General features: G+C 44.3%; 2 protein-coding genes across 4 annotated transcripts; one reads left to right on the top strand and one right to left on the bottom strand.

Annotated features, from left to right (window-relative positions):
* The first annotated feature begins 94 nt into the window (after window positions 1–94).
* ddx11 (DEAD/H (Asp-Glu-Ala-Asp/His) box helicase 11) lies at window positions 95–6635 on the top strand. Of its 3 annotated transcripts, none has more exons than XM_011606963.2 (27): window positions 95–228; window positions 331–469; window positions 566–778; window positions 837–923; window positions 1058–1194; window positions 1277–1334; window positions 1420–1527; window positions 1629–1716; window positions 1795–1997; window positions 2127–2201; window positions 2522–2599; window positions 2669–2715; window positions 2801–2880; window positions 2966–3007; window positions 3234–3301; window positions 3373–3411; window positions 3477–3612; window positions 3741–3875; window positions 3958–4070; window positions 4150–4222; window positions 4666–4769; window positions 4853–5002; window positions 5090–5158; window positions 5584–5769; window positions 5859–5934; window positions 6030–6184; window positions 6257–6635. In XM_011606963.2, exons 2-27 carry the CDS (start codon window positions 341–343, stop codon window positions 6287–6289), a joined length of 2682 nt encoding a protein of 893 aa, XP_011605265.2. In that variant the 5' UTR covers window positions 95–228; window positions 331–340; the 3' UTR covers window positions 6290–6635. The 3 variants fall into 3 exon arrangements, with proteins under 3 accessions (XP_011605265.2, XP_029698019.1, XP_029698020.1); XM_029842159.1 differs by having other exon boundaries at window positions 1055–1194; XM_029842160.1 differs by lacking the exons at window positions 95–228; window positions 331–469; window positions 566–778; window positions 837–923 and having other exon boundaries at window positions 1102–1194; window positions 1398–1527.
* Window positions 6636–6688: 53 nt separating this feature from the next.
* wash1 (WAS protein family homolog 1) lies at window positions 6689–11328 on the bottom strand. Its single transcript, XM_003967165.3, has 11 exons — window positions 11171–11328; window positions 10510–10650; window positions 10277–10388; window positions 10043–10189; window positions 8515–8651; window positions 8262–8397; window positions 7983–8178; window positions 7745–7903; window positions 7473–7631; window positions 7084–7155; window positions 6689–7004 (listed from the first exon to the last, which is right to left on the bottom strand). The coding sequence occupies exons 1-11, from the start codon at window positions 11176–11178 to the stop codon at window positions 6862–6864; spliced, it is 1410 nt and encodes a 469-aa protein (XP_003967214.1). The 5' UTR covers window positions 11179–11328; the 3' UTR covers window positions 6689–6861.
* Between the last annotated feature and the right edge of the window lie 328 nt (window positions 11329–11656).

Here is an 11656-nt window from a genome sequence, read left to right as displayed (position 1 = left end):
CGACCCGCCCACTCAAGTGTTCGGGTACCATAAAACACGCGCATTCTGAATTATCTGTGATCCTATTGGTCAGTTTCTGTGTTCGCTGTTATCTGTTGGCGGGACGTAAAGCCGGGAGCTGAAGTGAAGTAACAGAGACGCAAGAAGCTCTTCTGTGAGATCTCTTGGTGATTACAGCGACGATCAACGCATCGTGGCTAAAAGGTTTCAAGTGGTTACTTTGTTTCGGTAGGTTAGACGTCAGGTTGACCTCTTGTTTTGACACAAGCTTCGGTCCAATGCTGTCAAATGTGAGCCTGAATGCATTTGAACGTGTCATTTTTCTGGCAGATTTCTGAGGATGGACATTGGAAGGACACAATTTCCATTTCCGTACCAGCCTTATGACATCCAGCAGCAGTTTATGCAAGCCCTGTACTCAGCCCTGGACCAGGGCAAAGTTGGAATCTTTGAAAGTCCCACTGGAACGGTATGTTTTCATGATTGGACACGTTGTAAAAGCAGAAACAGTTGCTTTGTTTTGCAGGATTTATGTTTTCAAAATGTGTTGTTTTTTTTAACACAGGGCAAGTCTCTGAGCCTCATATGTGGGGCTTTGAGCTGGCTGACCGACTTTGAGGAGAAAAGAAGACAGGAGACAGCTGCTCTTCTGCAGAAAGGAGAAGTGTCTCTTTCTTCCGCTGCTCCGTCCTCCTCAACCAGCTCCTCCGCTGAACCCGACTGGATCACTGACTTTGTTCAGAAGAAGGCAGAACGTGACTTGGTGTCAAAGTTAAAGGTAAAGAGGTGATCATTTTGTTGGTTTTGTAAAACTTGACTGACGGATTCTTCCTCAGGATGATGAATTGAAGAGACAAAAGCGTGAAGAACGGCTGGAAATGATCAGAGGCAACGCTCAGTTAAAGTATGCAATGAAAAGAAAAGTAAGCAGTCCTTTACAGAAACAGCCAAAATTTTAAAAAAAATGTCCTTAAAGTGGACTCAAACCCGTGTTTTCTTTGTGTTTTCTGTGTGTGTGTATGTATGTGTGTGTGTGTGTGTTTGTGCGCGTAAGCAGAGCAGTGAGGATGATGAAGCATTCCAACTTCTGCAGCTCAGCAAAGATGACCGGACAGAAGAGCGAGGAGATGAGGGTGATGAAGAGCTCGTCATCGCGGAGTACCAGAGTGACGATGAGTCAAAGACCAGGAGCAGGTAGAGGCAGCCATCAGCTGGTTCCACGATGTCAATGACAAGTGACTGCAAACAGAGGAACACTGTTGATTTCCCTGCCCAGGTATTGTGCTGATGAAGATGATGCGGGTGATGAACTGGTGGAAGAACACATCACCAAGGTGAAAGCCCCACTTCCCGTTGTTTTTATAGGACATGTTTTCTGATGTGTATGATCGCAATAGGTGTTGGGAAACATGTTTTCAGATTTACTACTGCAGCCGCACACACTCCCAGCTGGCCCAGTTCGTCCACGAGGTTCAAAAGAGTCCTTTCGCGAATGACATCAGTCTGGTCACGCTGGGCTCACGGCAGGTAAACACACACACTTGTTTCTATTCCATTTTTAGTCAGATGTTTTTATCCACCTCTACACAAATAGCGGGTTTACCCATCGTGTCTGCTGTACTGTCCAGAATCTCTGCATCAATGAAGAGGTTCGTCGCCTGGGCAGCATCCAACACATCAACGACCGCTGCATGGAGATGCAGAAGAACAAACACGGTGAGACCCTCTCACACATCAACCGATGCCCACGGGAGGGCGTCTGCGGTCTGCGTCATCTCTGCTTTCGCCTCACAGAGAAGCAGCACCAAGAAGATGGCGCGAAACGCAAGCGTGGCCCGGCGAAGAGCACGTGTCCCTACAATAAGGCCCCGGCGTTGCAGCGCATGAGGGATGAAATTTTGGGGGCGGTCCAGGACATCGAGCAGCTGTTAAAGCTGGGCAGCGAGACACGTTCCTGTCCTTATTACTCCACGCGCCTCACCATCCCCCCTGCACAGGTGACAACATCCTCACCAGCGCCTTTGCATCATTGTGCCGCACCATCCCCTCATGATTTTATGAGATTTAAAAGTGAATACTATCAGTTTATCACAATCTTGCATCATTTGTCTGTTTGGTGTCCGCAGTTGGTGGTCTTGCCTTATCAGATGTTGCTACACGAGGCAACCAGAAGGGCCGCGGGAGTGCAGCTGAAGGGACAGGTGCAGCTAAATGATCTCTTTATTTAGCTTATGTGCCTTATCTCTAGCACACAAGGCTAAATGGAAAATACAGTTATAAAACATGTCAGCTGCTGCACTTTTATGATGAGAAAAGGAATAAAAGCTGTAGATGTAAATTTAAACATTTGGCTTTCTTTAGTAAATGATGATCAACTGTAGGACTTAACTGTCAGAGCAAACGAAATTAAAAAGACATTTTAACGCTAAGTATCAAGAACTGGCTGAAAGCCACCCAGAGCTGCAGTCAAGCTTTTCCTGCATCCGTTCTGATCCGTGAAAACACGTGCGTGTCTCTGCAGGTGGTGATTATAGATGAAGCCCATAATCTAAGTGACACACTCTCCTGTATCTACAGTGCAGAACTCACTGGGGCTCAGGTACACACCTACAGAATACACATTTCTGGTGCAAATGATGCGTTCCCTAATGTGTGAATGCTTCCTCAGCTCTGCCGCGCCCATTCTCAGCTCACCCAGTACACTCATCGATTTAAGTGAGTTCAGACTCGCATATGTAACAACCTGCACGCCGCACTTGCGTATTAATCATCCTGCGTGTTTATGTTTGTGCGACATCAGGAGCAGGCTGAAGGCGAAGAACCTTATGTACATCAAGCAGATTCTCTTTGTGATTGAGGGGCTCATCCGGGTGCTGGGAGGTGAATGCATGCGAACCATCAGGATCTAGACAGTACTCGTGTCACACTCGTGTCAGACTCACACTGTTTGATATTGATATTTCAGGTAAAGTGGGCCAGAATCCACAGAGCCAGACCACAAAAGCAGGTCAGTGAATGCAACATAGAAAGCCAGTGATTGTTTAACAGTGTTTTCAGTTGGGTTTTTTTTAAGAAAATGTCACAAAACAAAGTAGAATCTGTCAAGAATAGGTAAAATCTTCCCTTTCAAGCAGCTGTTGTTTACGTTCTGCAGAAAAGGCTCAAACAGAATTACTGAAAATCACTCGGTAAATTCATTTTTGATGTATCTCTGATGCTTTATTCATTTTTAGGAACAGAAATGCTCACCATCAATAACTTACTCTTCAAGGCTGAGATTGACAACATCAACTTGTTTAAGGTAATAAACAAGAACCATCATAAAAAATCCTGGCTGCCACCTTCTCTAAAGGTTCTTCATTCACATTATAGTTACAGAAATATTTTCAGAAGAGCCTGATCAGCAGAAAGGTATGTGACTTGGACTTTCTAAATGTTGACTTCTTCATGAAATAATTGTCCCATCACTCTTGCAGCTGGGGGGCTTCGTGGAGAAGTACGCAGGAACAGGCATGACTCTGCACCCTCAGAGCTGCTCCAACAAGGAGAACAGACGCACTCAGGGCTTAAACCACTACCTTCAGACACTACAGAGCAACCGCACTGCACCAGGTAGGACAGTGTCTAGATAGAGTTATCATATTTATCAATAGCAATTATTTGATCAGGTTACTACCGAATTTAGAACGAGTTATTGAGCAATTCCTAGTTTTTGTTTTGTTTGGCTTCCACATGTGCAGTGTCAGCAGCTGACCAGCAGGGGTCATTAGAGGCAGAGAAGGCGCTGGCTGCCTCTCCTATGATGCAGGTGGAGGGTTTCTTCATGGCTCTCACCAGCAGCAACACAGATGGTAGAGTGGTGGTGAACAACCAAGGTATAGTCATCAAAGCACAAGTCAAAATAAACCCTTCTAAAAGACCTCTGATTAAAAATGCTGTGTTTGTTTTCATATGCAGAAACTTTGTCAGAGAGCAGCGTTAAGTTCTTGCTGCTGAACCCGGCGGTTCACTTTGCCCAGATCCTGAAGGAGTGCAGGGCAGTCGTCATTGCAGGTGGAACCATGCAGCCCGTACGTCACTACAAAGCCACGCACGATAAACAAAGTTTTTCTGCCCGTGTTTAATAATTCTGAGAGATGTTCTGTGAAGGTTTCGGACTTCAAACAGGAGCTACTATTTTCTGCCGGAGTGGGAGAGGAGCGCATCGTCGAGTTTTCATGTGGTGAGAGGCACTTTTTCTAACGCTGCAGCACATCGTGGTGGTTCCCATCTAGTTGGGTTCTGAGTCACTCTTTTATTTCACAGCAGTTTTTTAAATCAATATTTCTGTTTGATGAGTGATGACATGTTTGGAGGAAACCCAAATAACAGAAGTTTGATTAGGAATACAAAGTATGGATTATTCAGTCAGGCTGAGGACATACAAGAGTCACAAATAAACCCTAAAAACTGTATATTATATATTCCATACGAGAGACAGCATATACTGTATATTGACAATAGTTTGATATAGATCTTTTTAGAGATATAGAATTTTTAGAGATAATGTAATGGAAATTTTCTGAAGAAGTACTTTTTCTTATTCATAATTCATCAGACATATTCATATTTAACATACTATGTGTAAATGTATTTATATTTTTACTTGGTCACCCATTTCCTTAGGTCACGTGATTCCTCCTGAGAATATTCTTCCGCTCGTCTTGTGCAACGGTCCATCTGGGCAGGAGCTGGATTTTACTTTCCAGAACAGAGACTCTCCTCACATGGTAATGAAAGCACACATGATTCAAGGTCCCTCTTTGCTGTGGTTGCAGTTCATGGTGCCGAGTTGTTTATTGTATGCCAACAGATGGACGAAACCGGGCGCATTCTCTCCAATATCTGTAACGTGGTTCCGGGTGGGGTCGTGTGCTTCTTTCCTTCCTATGAGTATTTGAGGCGGATAACATCACACTGGGAGACTAATGGGACTTTAGCTCGCCTCGCTAACAAAAAGAAGGTACGTCAGCGACAACCATCTGAAAATATAAGTTTATGGATAGATTAAGCTTGGATTGATTCTTGAGTTAAGGGTTTTTCTCTTCAGATTTTTCATGAGCCAAAGAAATCCAATCTGGTCGAACAGGTGCTGAAAGACTTCTCTCGTTGTATCCAGGTAATATCAGGGTTGAATTTGCCCAAAGAGTTTATTTATCACTTCTGCATCAACTAAATGTGTTTTCTTTGGTTAATGAATTGAACTCTATAATGGGAATTCAGTTAGAAATAGACGGAATTACGGATATAGAACAAGGGCTTGTGAAGTGTGATAATCACGTATTGATCAGTCATCTAACGACAGGAGGGGGCGCTAATGCGCAATATCCTCCTGTTTTTATCTGCAAAGCTGTGCATTTTATAGATGAAATTTGAAAGCTCATTTGGTGAAAATGGCTTGAAAAATAACAAGTGACCTCAAATTATGCATCTGTAAATACTGCATTGACTTTAGTATCACGTTTTCAGCTGCTAGTGAAGCTGCTCCAGTTTTGAGTCAGTTCTTCTCAAGCATTATGTTCATTCATCGTCTCCCTTCATCAGAGGTGTGCTGCAGACAGTGGCGCTCTCACGGGAGCCTTGCTGTTCTCTGTAGTTGGAGGGAAGATGAGCGAAGGCATCAATTTCTCCGACGACTTGGGCAGGTGCGTCGTGATGGTGGGAATGCCATATCCCAACATCAAGTCCCCGGAGCTGCAGGAAAAGATGTCTTATCTGGACAAACACTTGGTGCGATCTTTTCCCCAATTCTATGGAAAAATGATCAGACGAGCGTTGAAAAGTCACCATCGATCTCATCTCCCTTTTCTCTCTCAAAGCCTCACAATGGCGGGAAGAGTCCTGGTCAAGCACTTATAGAAAACCTCTGTATGAAGGCTGTCAATCAATCCATAGGTGATGATTCAACATATATAAAAGTAGTTTGTTTATTCAACCCTGCTGGCGAGAATGACTGATCAGTGTTAACAACTGACCTCATCTGCCCAAAGGGAGAGCGATCCGTCACCGTGGCGACTACTCCTCCATGGTGCTGTGTGACCGGCGTTACTCGCGACCCGCGACGCTCGCCAAGCTCCCCGCATGGATCAGAGATCGCACCAGCACACACACAAGTTTTGGGCCAGCTTTTGCCACCTTACGGAAGGTAAGAATCAGACACTGTGTGAAGGAACCGGAGGATTTGTGATTCAAACCATGTTGTGTTTGTTTGAACCAGTTCTTCCATGAGAGGAAGCGGAAGCAGGTGTAATTTAACTGATATTCCTCCGAGTTGTTGACACGCCCAGGACGAAGGAGAAACACACACTCGGAAACAGCAATTTAAAGCAACACATCAAATGAAATCCCTGCCAATGTACATAACAATGCTGTGAAAAGGTCCCTCCCCACAAGCCTGTCGTAGCGCTTCGCTCGTTTTGAAACATCTGAGGGCGATTTTGGTACATGCCTCGAAATTTATTTGCATATTTCTGTTCAGCTTTAACTCACTGACATTTTCTGACCCTAAACGCCATAGTGAAATATTGAACTACGAAAAATGGATGGAGGTCAGAAGTTAATTCATCACATTGTCTCAAGCACAAAGTGTTGCATAATGCAAAAATAACTTATTTAACTGTGACATTAAGGCAATGATTTTCAGTGAATATTCTGCTTTTATAAGTGTTTTAATACAAGACTTGTATTAATACAGTGTTTTGTTGTAAATTAAATGGTTTAATAAAGTGGTTCTGTACTATGTTATTATGCTTTTTAACCAAAAAAACACTTTCAACCGGTGTTATTATCGCCATTATTAAGATTTGCTATTAACTAATTATGTCAAGCTTCCCAATCATCATCATCCGTTGTTGAGTGAGGGGCTGGAAGAGGCGGGATAACATCTGACATCCTGGCAAACGCACCGCCGGTAGAAGCAGGAGCGTCACTTGCCTCGCTGCCTGCTGGGCCTTTACCGGAGATGCCTGCAGTGGCAAAAGGACGTGATTTAGCGTGTGGAATTTCCCAACCTCCTGCTTTAACAATGATAGAGTTGAACCTCACCTTTCCTTCGCATAGCGAGTTTATTGAAGAGGTCAGACATGAAGTCGCCGCCGCTGGATGCCACCCCCACCGCTGCAAGACAAAGACCGCAACATTAATACTGTATATTAAGTCCCTTTTTCTGAAAAGACTAGAGCAGTGAAAGAAATTCTTTCCATAAAATTGTGCTTCTATGTGGATCACATTATTACAGCAAGATTGCACAAATCCAAGGGAAAACTTCCCTACAGGAACATGGAACAACATCTACCTACATATCAGCACACATTAGTGTGGCATCTTTCTACTAAATGATGAATGAAAACCAGAAGTGGTCACAAGCTGCTCTGATTAAATGCCTTTCCCATTATTGTTCAAAGCACCGTGTGGCAGAGCCACACCCCCCCCACCTTGCTCTTGCTCCTTCTGCTTCTTCTTCTCCATCTTGCGCTCCTTCATGTTACGTAGTTTGGCTTTTCCGATGCCTCCTGCGTTACGGATGGACTCCAGGAGGCTGGCGCGACCGTCTGATGGCTGAACCACTTCGGTGGGGGCGCCTGACACAGGGCCTACACACAGACACGCAACCACTGGGATTTACAGACTGAAGTGTGCATGCTCAGATTTGATTTTGCTGTTAAAGGTCTATGATGTCCAGTACAACCATTTGAACATAACAAACCTGAACTTGGTGCCTGAGCGACTTCAACAGGAGGAGGAGGCGGTGGAGGAGGAGGAGGAGGTGGTGGCGGTAGAGCTCCAGCAGTGGCAGCAGTTGCAACAGGTTCGGGGGGGGGAGGGGGAGGAGGAGGTGGCGGAACATTGGGTTGAAGTTGTGATCCTTGAATAAAGACATGAACAATGGTCCATCAAGCATAAATGTATGACGGGGGGGAGTGTGTGTGTGTGTCTGTGTGTACCAGGTAGGCTGCTCTCCTCGGTGAAAGAGGGCAGCTCGGGAATGTTGTGTGTCGGTCCCGACGGGGCGAAGCCGGGCCCGAGATCTGCATTGTAGGAAAGGTCATCTGCAATGCCTGGCAGGTCAGGCAGGTAGGTGGGCACATCAATCTCAGGTACCTGACCCAGGTCTGGCACGTAAAAATAAGACTCTGCTGTCTGTTGGAGACAAAATGTCACCAAGAGAACTCATTATGGCGCACATCTGAGAGTTCTAAATGAGGCGTGAAGTTGGGCCCGACCTGTCTCTCCAACTGCTCTCTCTTGGCAATAGATAACGGGGCGTCAAACGGTTTCTCTTCTTTCTCTGTTTCCAATGTTGTGTGCGTTTTTGTCACCGCTCCCGCCAGAGGATCCAAGAACACATATTTCTTATACCTGCCAAAACACACAAAATCTAGCATGAGAAGAAAACATTTTATGAAGTGCTGACAGCAGCTGCGTCAGCCTGTACACACAACATGCAAGCGTGTGTGTGTGTGTGTGTGAACTCACAGGTTCTCTGTCGTATTAAAGAGCAACAGGGAGCTGACAGATGAGATGTTACGTGGCAGGCTGCCCAGACCTTCCTCAGTCTCATCCTCAGACTTTTTCTTCCTGCTCACACATACTGGATAATAAACTAACTTGTCCTATAAGGAAGAAAAGCACAGCTTTAGAACAAGATTCAAAAATGCTCTTCACTATTGCAAAGATGCTTGCAGGCTTTTGAAGTATAAGAGGAAGAGAAACAGCTCCTGATACTGTGTAATTCAAAAGGCAACCAGCCAGACATATTTGTCCTCCTACACTTGTACCCAATACCAAGTACACAGGTTTCCTAAAGCGTTGCTTTAGAGGGCAAGGGGAAAAATGATAGTGTTGTCTGTAAATAATGCAATAGCTTCCTCTTTCTCACACACAGAAAGGGGACAGAGAGGGTGAGGGAGGGAGGGAAGGAGACGGCAAATAACAACAGCACCGTCAAACCTGCAGAAATACAAACAAAAGGATAGCCGAATAAAGCAGAGCTGCTCTAAACAACAGAATACTTCAGGGGCATTTTTCAACACTTCTGCTGGTTTTACCCCTGGAACAATTAGCATTTCTGTGGCAACAAGCTGTAATTTGAAGGCAGAGAATGACTTAGCCCCTAAAAGGTTGTAAAGCAGACTTTTTAGATTTTCCTCTCAAAGTTGATATTAGCTGTTTATTCCGGCTTCCACAAGACACAGATAGCAGCTTAACAGTGCTGCCTTATCCTCTACTTGTTCAGACATGATGAAGACTAGGTGACAAGGCAGTCTTAATCTACTTTACTGGGACATAATCCCACATATTCCTGATGTTCCAGGCCAGACAAAATGATTAAAGCCACCGGAAAAGCTCGCATCTCAATTGGCTCCTTTGCATTATCAAGGAGGCTTGTTCACTTCCAGCTTCTCCACTGTGTGAACTTTTCAACTTAATGCTAAGGGCATCCAGCTAAGGCAGGTCATTAGGAGTGACAGCAAGTTAATTCTTTCAGTCACTCACCACTGCTCAGAGATAAGAGCAAAAAGGTTGCAACATAGCAATTAGCCCACAGACTTAGCTAATCTTCACACCTACGTTGCATCAATGTGAATCACAGTGACAGTGGATGTCATATAACAAGATCCAGTGCCTGAAATAGGCAGAGGGTGTCTCCTATTTAGACAGAAATAGTCACAGTGATATGACCAGCAGAGATTTCAGTGCCTAGCCTCCATGTCCTGCGATGGCTTCCCTTCTCTGCAGTGAAATACAAGTGGTTTAAATGAAAAGTATTAACCACGCCAGTGTAAGACCCTGATTGTACTCTGTATTCAACAGTCTTCAGTGGGCAAGCAGCTAGAGGATCAAAGGGAGACGTCATCCATTTGAGAATAAAATGAAATTATGCTGAAACCCTGCATGATTGCATAGTGCATCTTTAAAATGTGGTAGTTTGCTGTTGTAAAGTTTGAAGCACCACACGTTAAATATCCTCGTTTGATTAAAAAGTTTAACACGTTCTTCTTACCTGCAAGGCCTTCTCATCAAAAGGTCGATGCTTATTCCGGATCCTGTGTCGGGGCCGGATATGTGAGGAGGGATCTGTCGCCTCAGTAAAGATGGATGAATAATCCTGGAGTCGGTCTGGGGCTGGGTACTTGGCACTGGAGAAAACCTATAGACAAAGATAGACCCCTTGCTTGTCACTCCACCATAGGCATTGTTCAACATTCAGCATTGCCAGCTGTCTGCGCTGCTTTACCTTGGTGGCCTTCTTACTGCCCTTGATCTTATCGACTCGCGCCTGAGCTAGTCTGATCCGGTCACCGATGCGCTGCAGCTGGTGGCGATTCTTCTCTACACTGTCAGACACCCTAGGACCAACGTGCATACAGAAGAATTATGTGCACATTAACACATACAAATGTTACTTAAACAAATACAATTTAAAATGCATAGTAAATGTACACATGCTAAAAAAAAGTGCCTTCTTGCCTTCTGAAAATATCTGTAGAAATGGTCTCCAAGTAAAGTAATGCATCTGCTATCTGGTGGACAGCCTCCTCTCTCCTAAGGTCTGGTTGGATGAGTGGCACTGAGTACACCTGGCCCTCCAGGTAATGCTTGTGTGTCATTCTAAAGACAGCAGACAAACGGTAACGTTAAACGTATAGTGCTGACGTAGTTTAGCGCTTTTATAACCATGTTTTTGATTTCAAGATCCCTGGCATGATCACAATGGACTTGGTAAATAAATAAAAATCAGCAGAAGTTGTGAGGCTAAAATCAGTTTAATGGTTTGATCCAGCGTGATACAAATGATGGCGTGTTAACCATTAGCAGCATCTTAGATCTAGTAGTTCAACCCTTCTGACTCTCACATGACTGTGGCTGGCTGACATAAATCGTTACAACTTCTGAGGAATAAAGGACAGCGGATGTTTTTTTACTTAGGTGTGTAGAAATGCTCTCAAGTTGATCTGTGCGGATACATGAATAAAATAGCTGCTTACAAATACACACAAAAAATGCAATGTTAACAAATGTGTTGAACGTAATGCATACAGCTCACAGCCGTGAGCCTTTAGTTGAACGATATCAATAAACACATGTTAAACCAACAAACCTTTTCAATTTTATGTACTAAAAACCTTACCTGACCATTGGTGATGTTTAGTCGGTCCTAGCAACACGAAAGATTTTACAAGAAGCCGCTATGCTAGCTGAGATATCATTTTAGCTACCGATTAGCAAAACAACAGTTCGGCACTTCCGCACCCCTGTGTCACGTGACTACAGACGTCACGTTGCCTTCACGGCGTGCTTTAATTCCCCTGAACATCTGTCGATACCATTGCTGCTGCTATTTCATGCAACTACAACTCATGTTACTACTAATGGTACTACTACTACTACTGCCACCACCAACATTATATGTCTGATGGATTGTATTATTTATGAGTAGAAGAATAAGGAAGAGTAAAGATCTTTTCAAAGTAAAGTAAACACAGTTCAAAATACAACAAAATATGCAGTGAGCAGAGACGTTGCAACTATTGAAACTCTGAATCGCCTATAGGGCGCGTCCTTGCGCTGTGGATTCCTTGTGTTGCATGTGCGTAATGACGCATGCTGCCGCCTG

Source organism: Takifugu rubripes, chromosome 9, assembly GCF_901000725.2.
Source record: "Takifugu rubripes chromosome 9, fTakRub1.2, whole genome shotgun sequence".
Classification (NCBI taxonomy): Eukaryota; Metazoa; Chordata; class Actinopteri; order Tetraodontiformes; family Tetraodontidae; genus Takifugu; species Takifugu rubripes.
This window is presented reverse-complemented; position numbering and strand designations above follow the sequence as displayed.

Bases quoted from the DNA above. Each gene is read 5' to 3' on its own strand.
- wash1 (XM_003967165.3), bottom strand. The intron at 7,904-7,982 runs GTACACACAGAC...TCTTTATTCAAG, and splicing joins CGAGGAGAGCAGCCTACCTG to GATCACAACTTCAACCCAAT. The intron at 7,632-7,744 runs GTTTGTTATGTT...GTCTGTGTGTAG, and splicing joins CGCTCAGGCACCAAGTTCAG to GCCCTGTGTCAGGCGCCCCC.
- ddx11 (XM_029842159.1), top strand. From the start codon at position 341: ATGGACATTGGAAGGACACAATTTCCATTTCCGTACCAGCCTTATGAC. The intron at 470-565 runs GTATGTTTTCAT...TTTTTAACACAG, and splicing joins TTGAAAGTCCCACTGGAACG to GGCAAGTCTCTGAGCCTCAT. The intron at 2,202-2,521 runs GTGCAGCTAAAT...GTGTCTCTGCAG, and splicing joins GAGTGCAGCTGAAGGGACAG to GTGGTGATTATAGATGAAGC.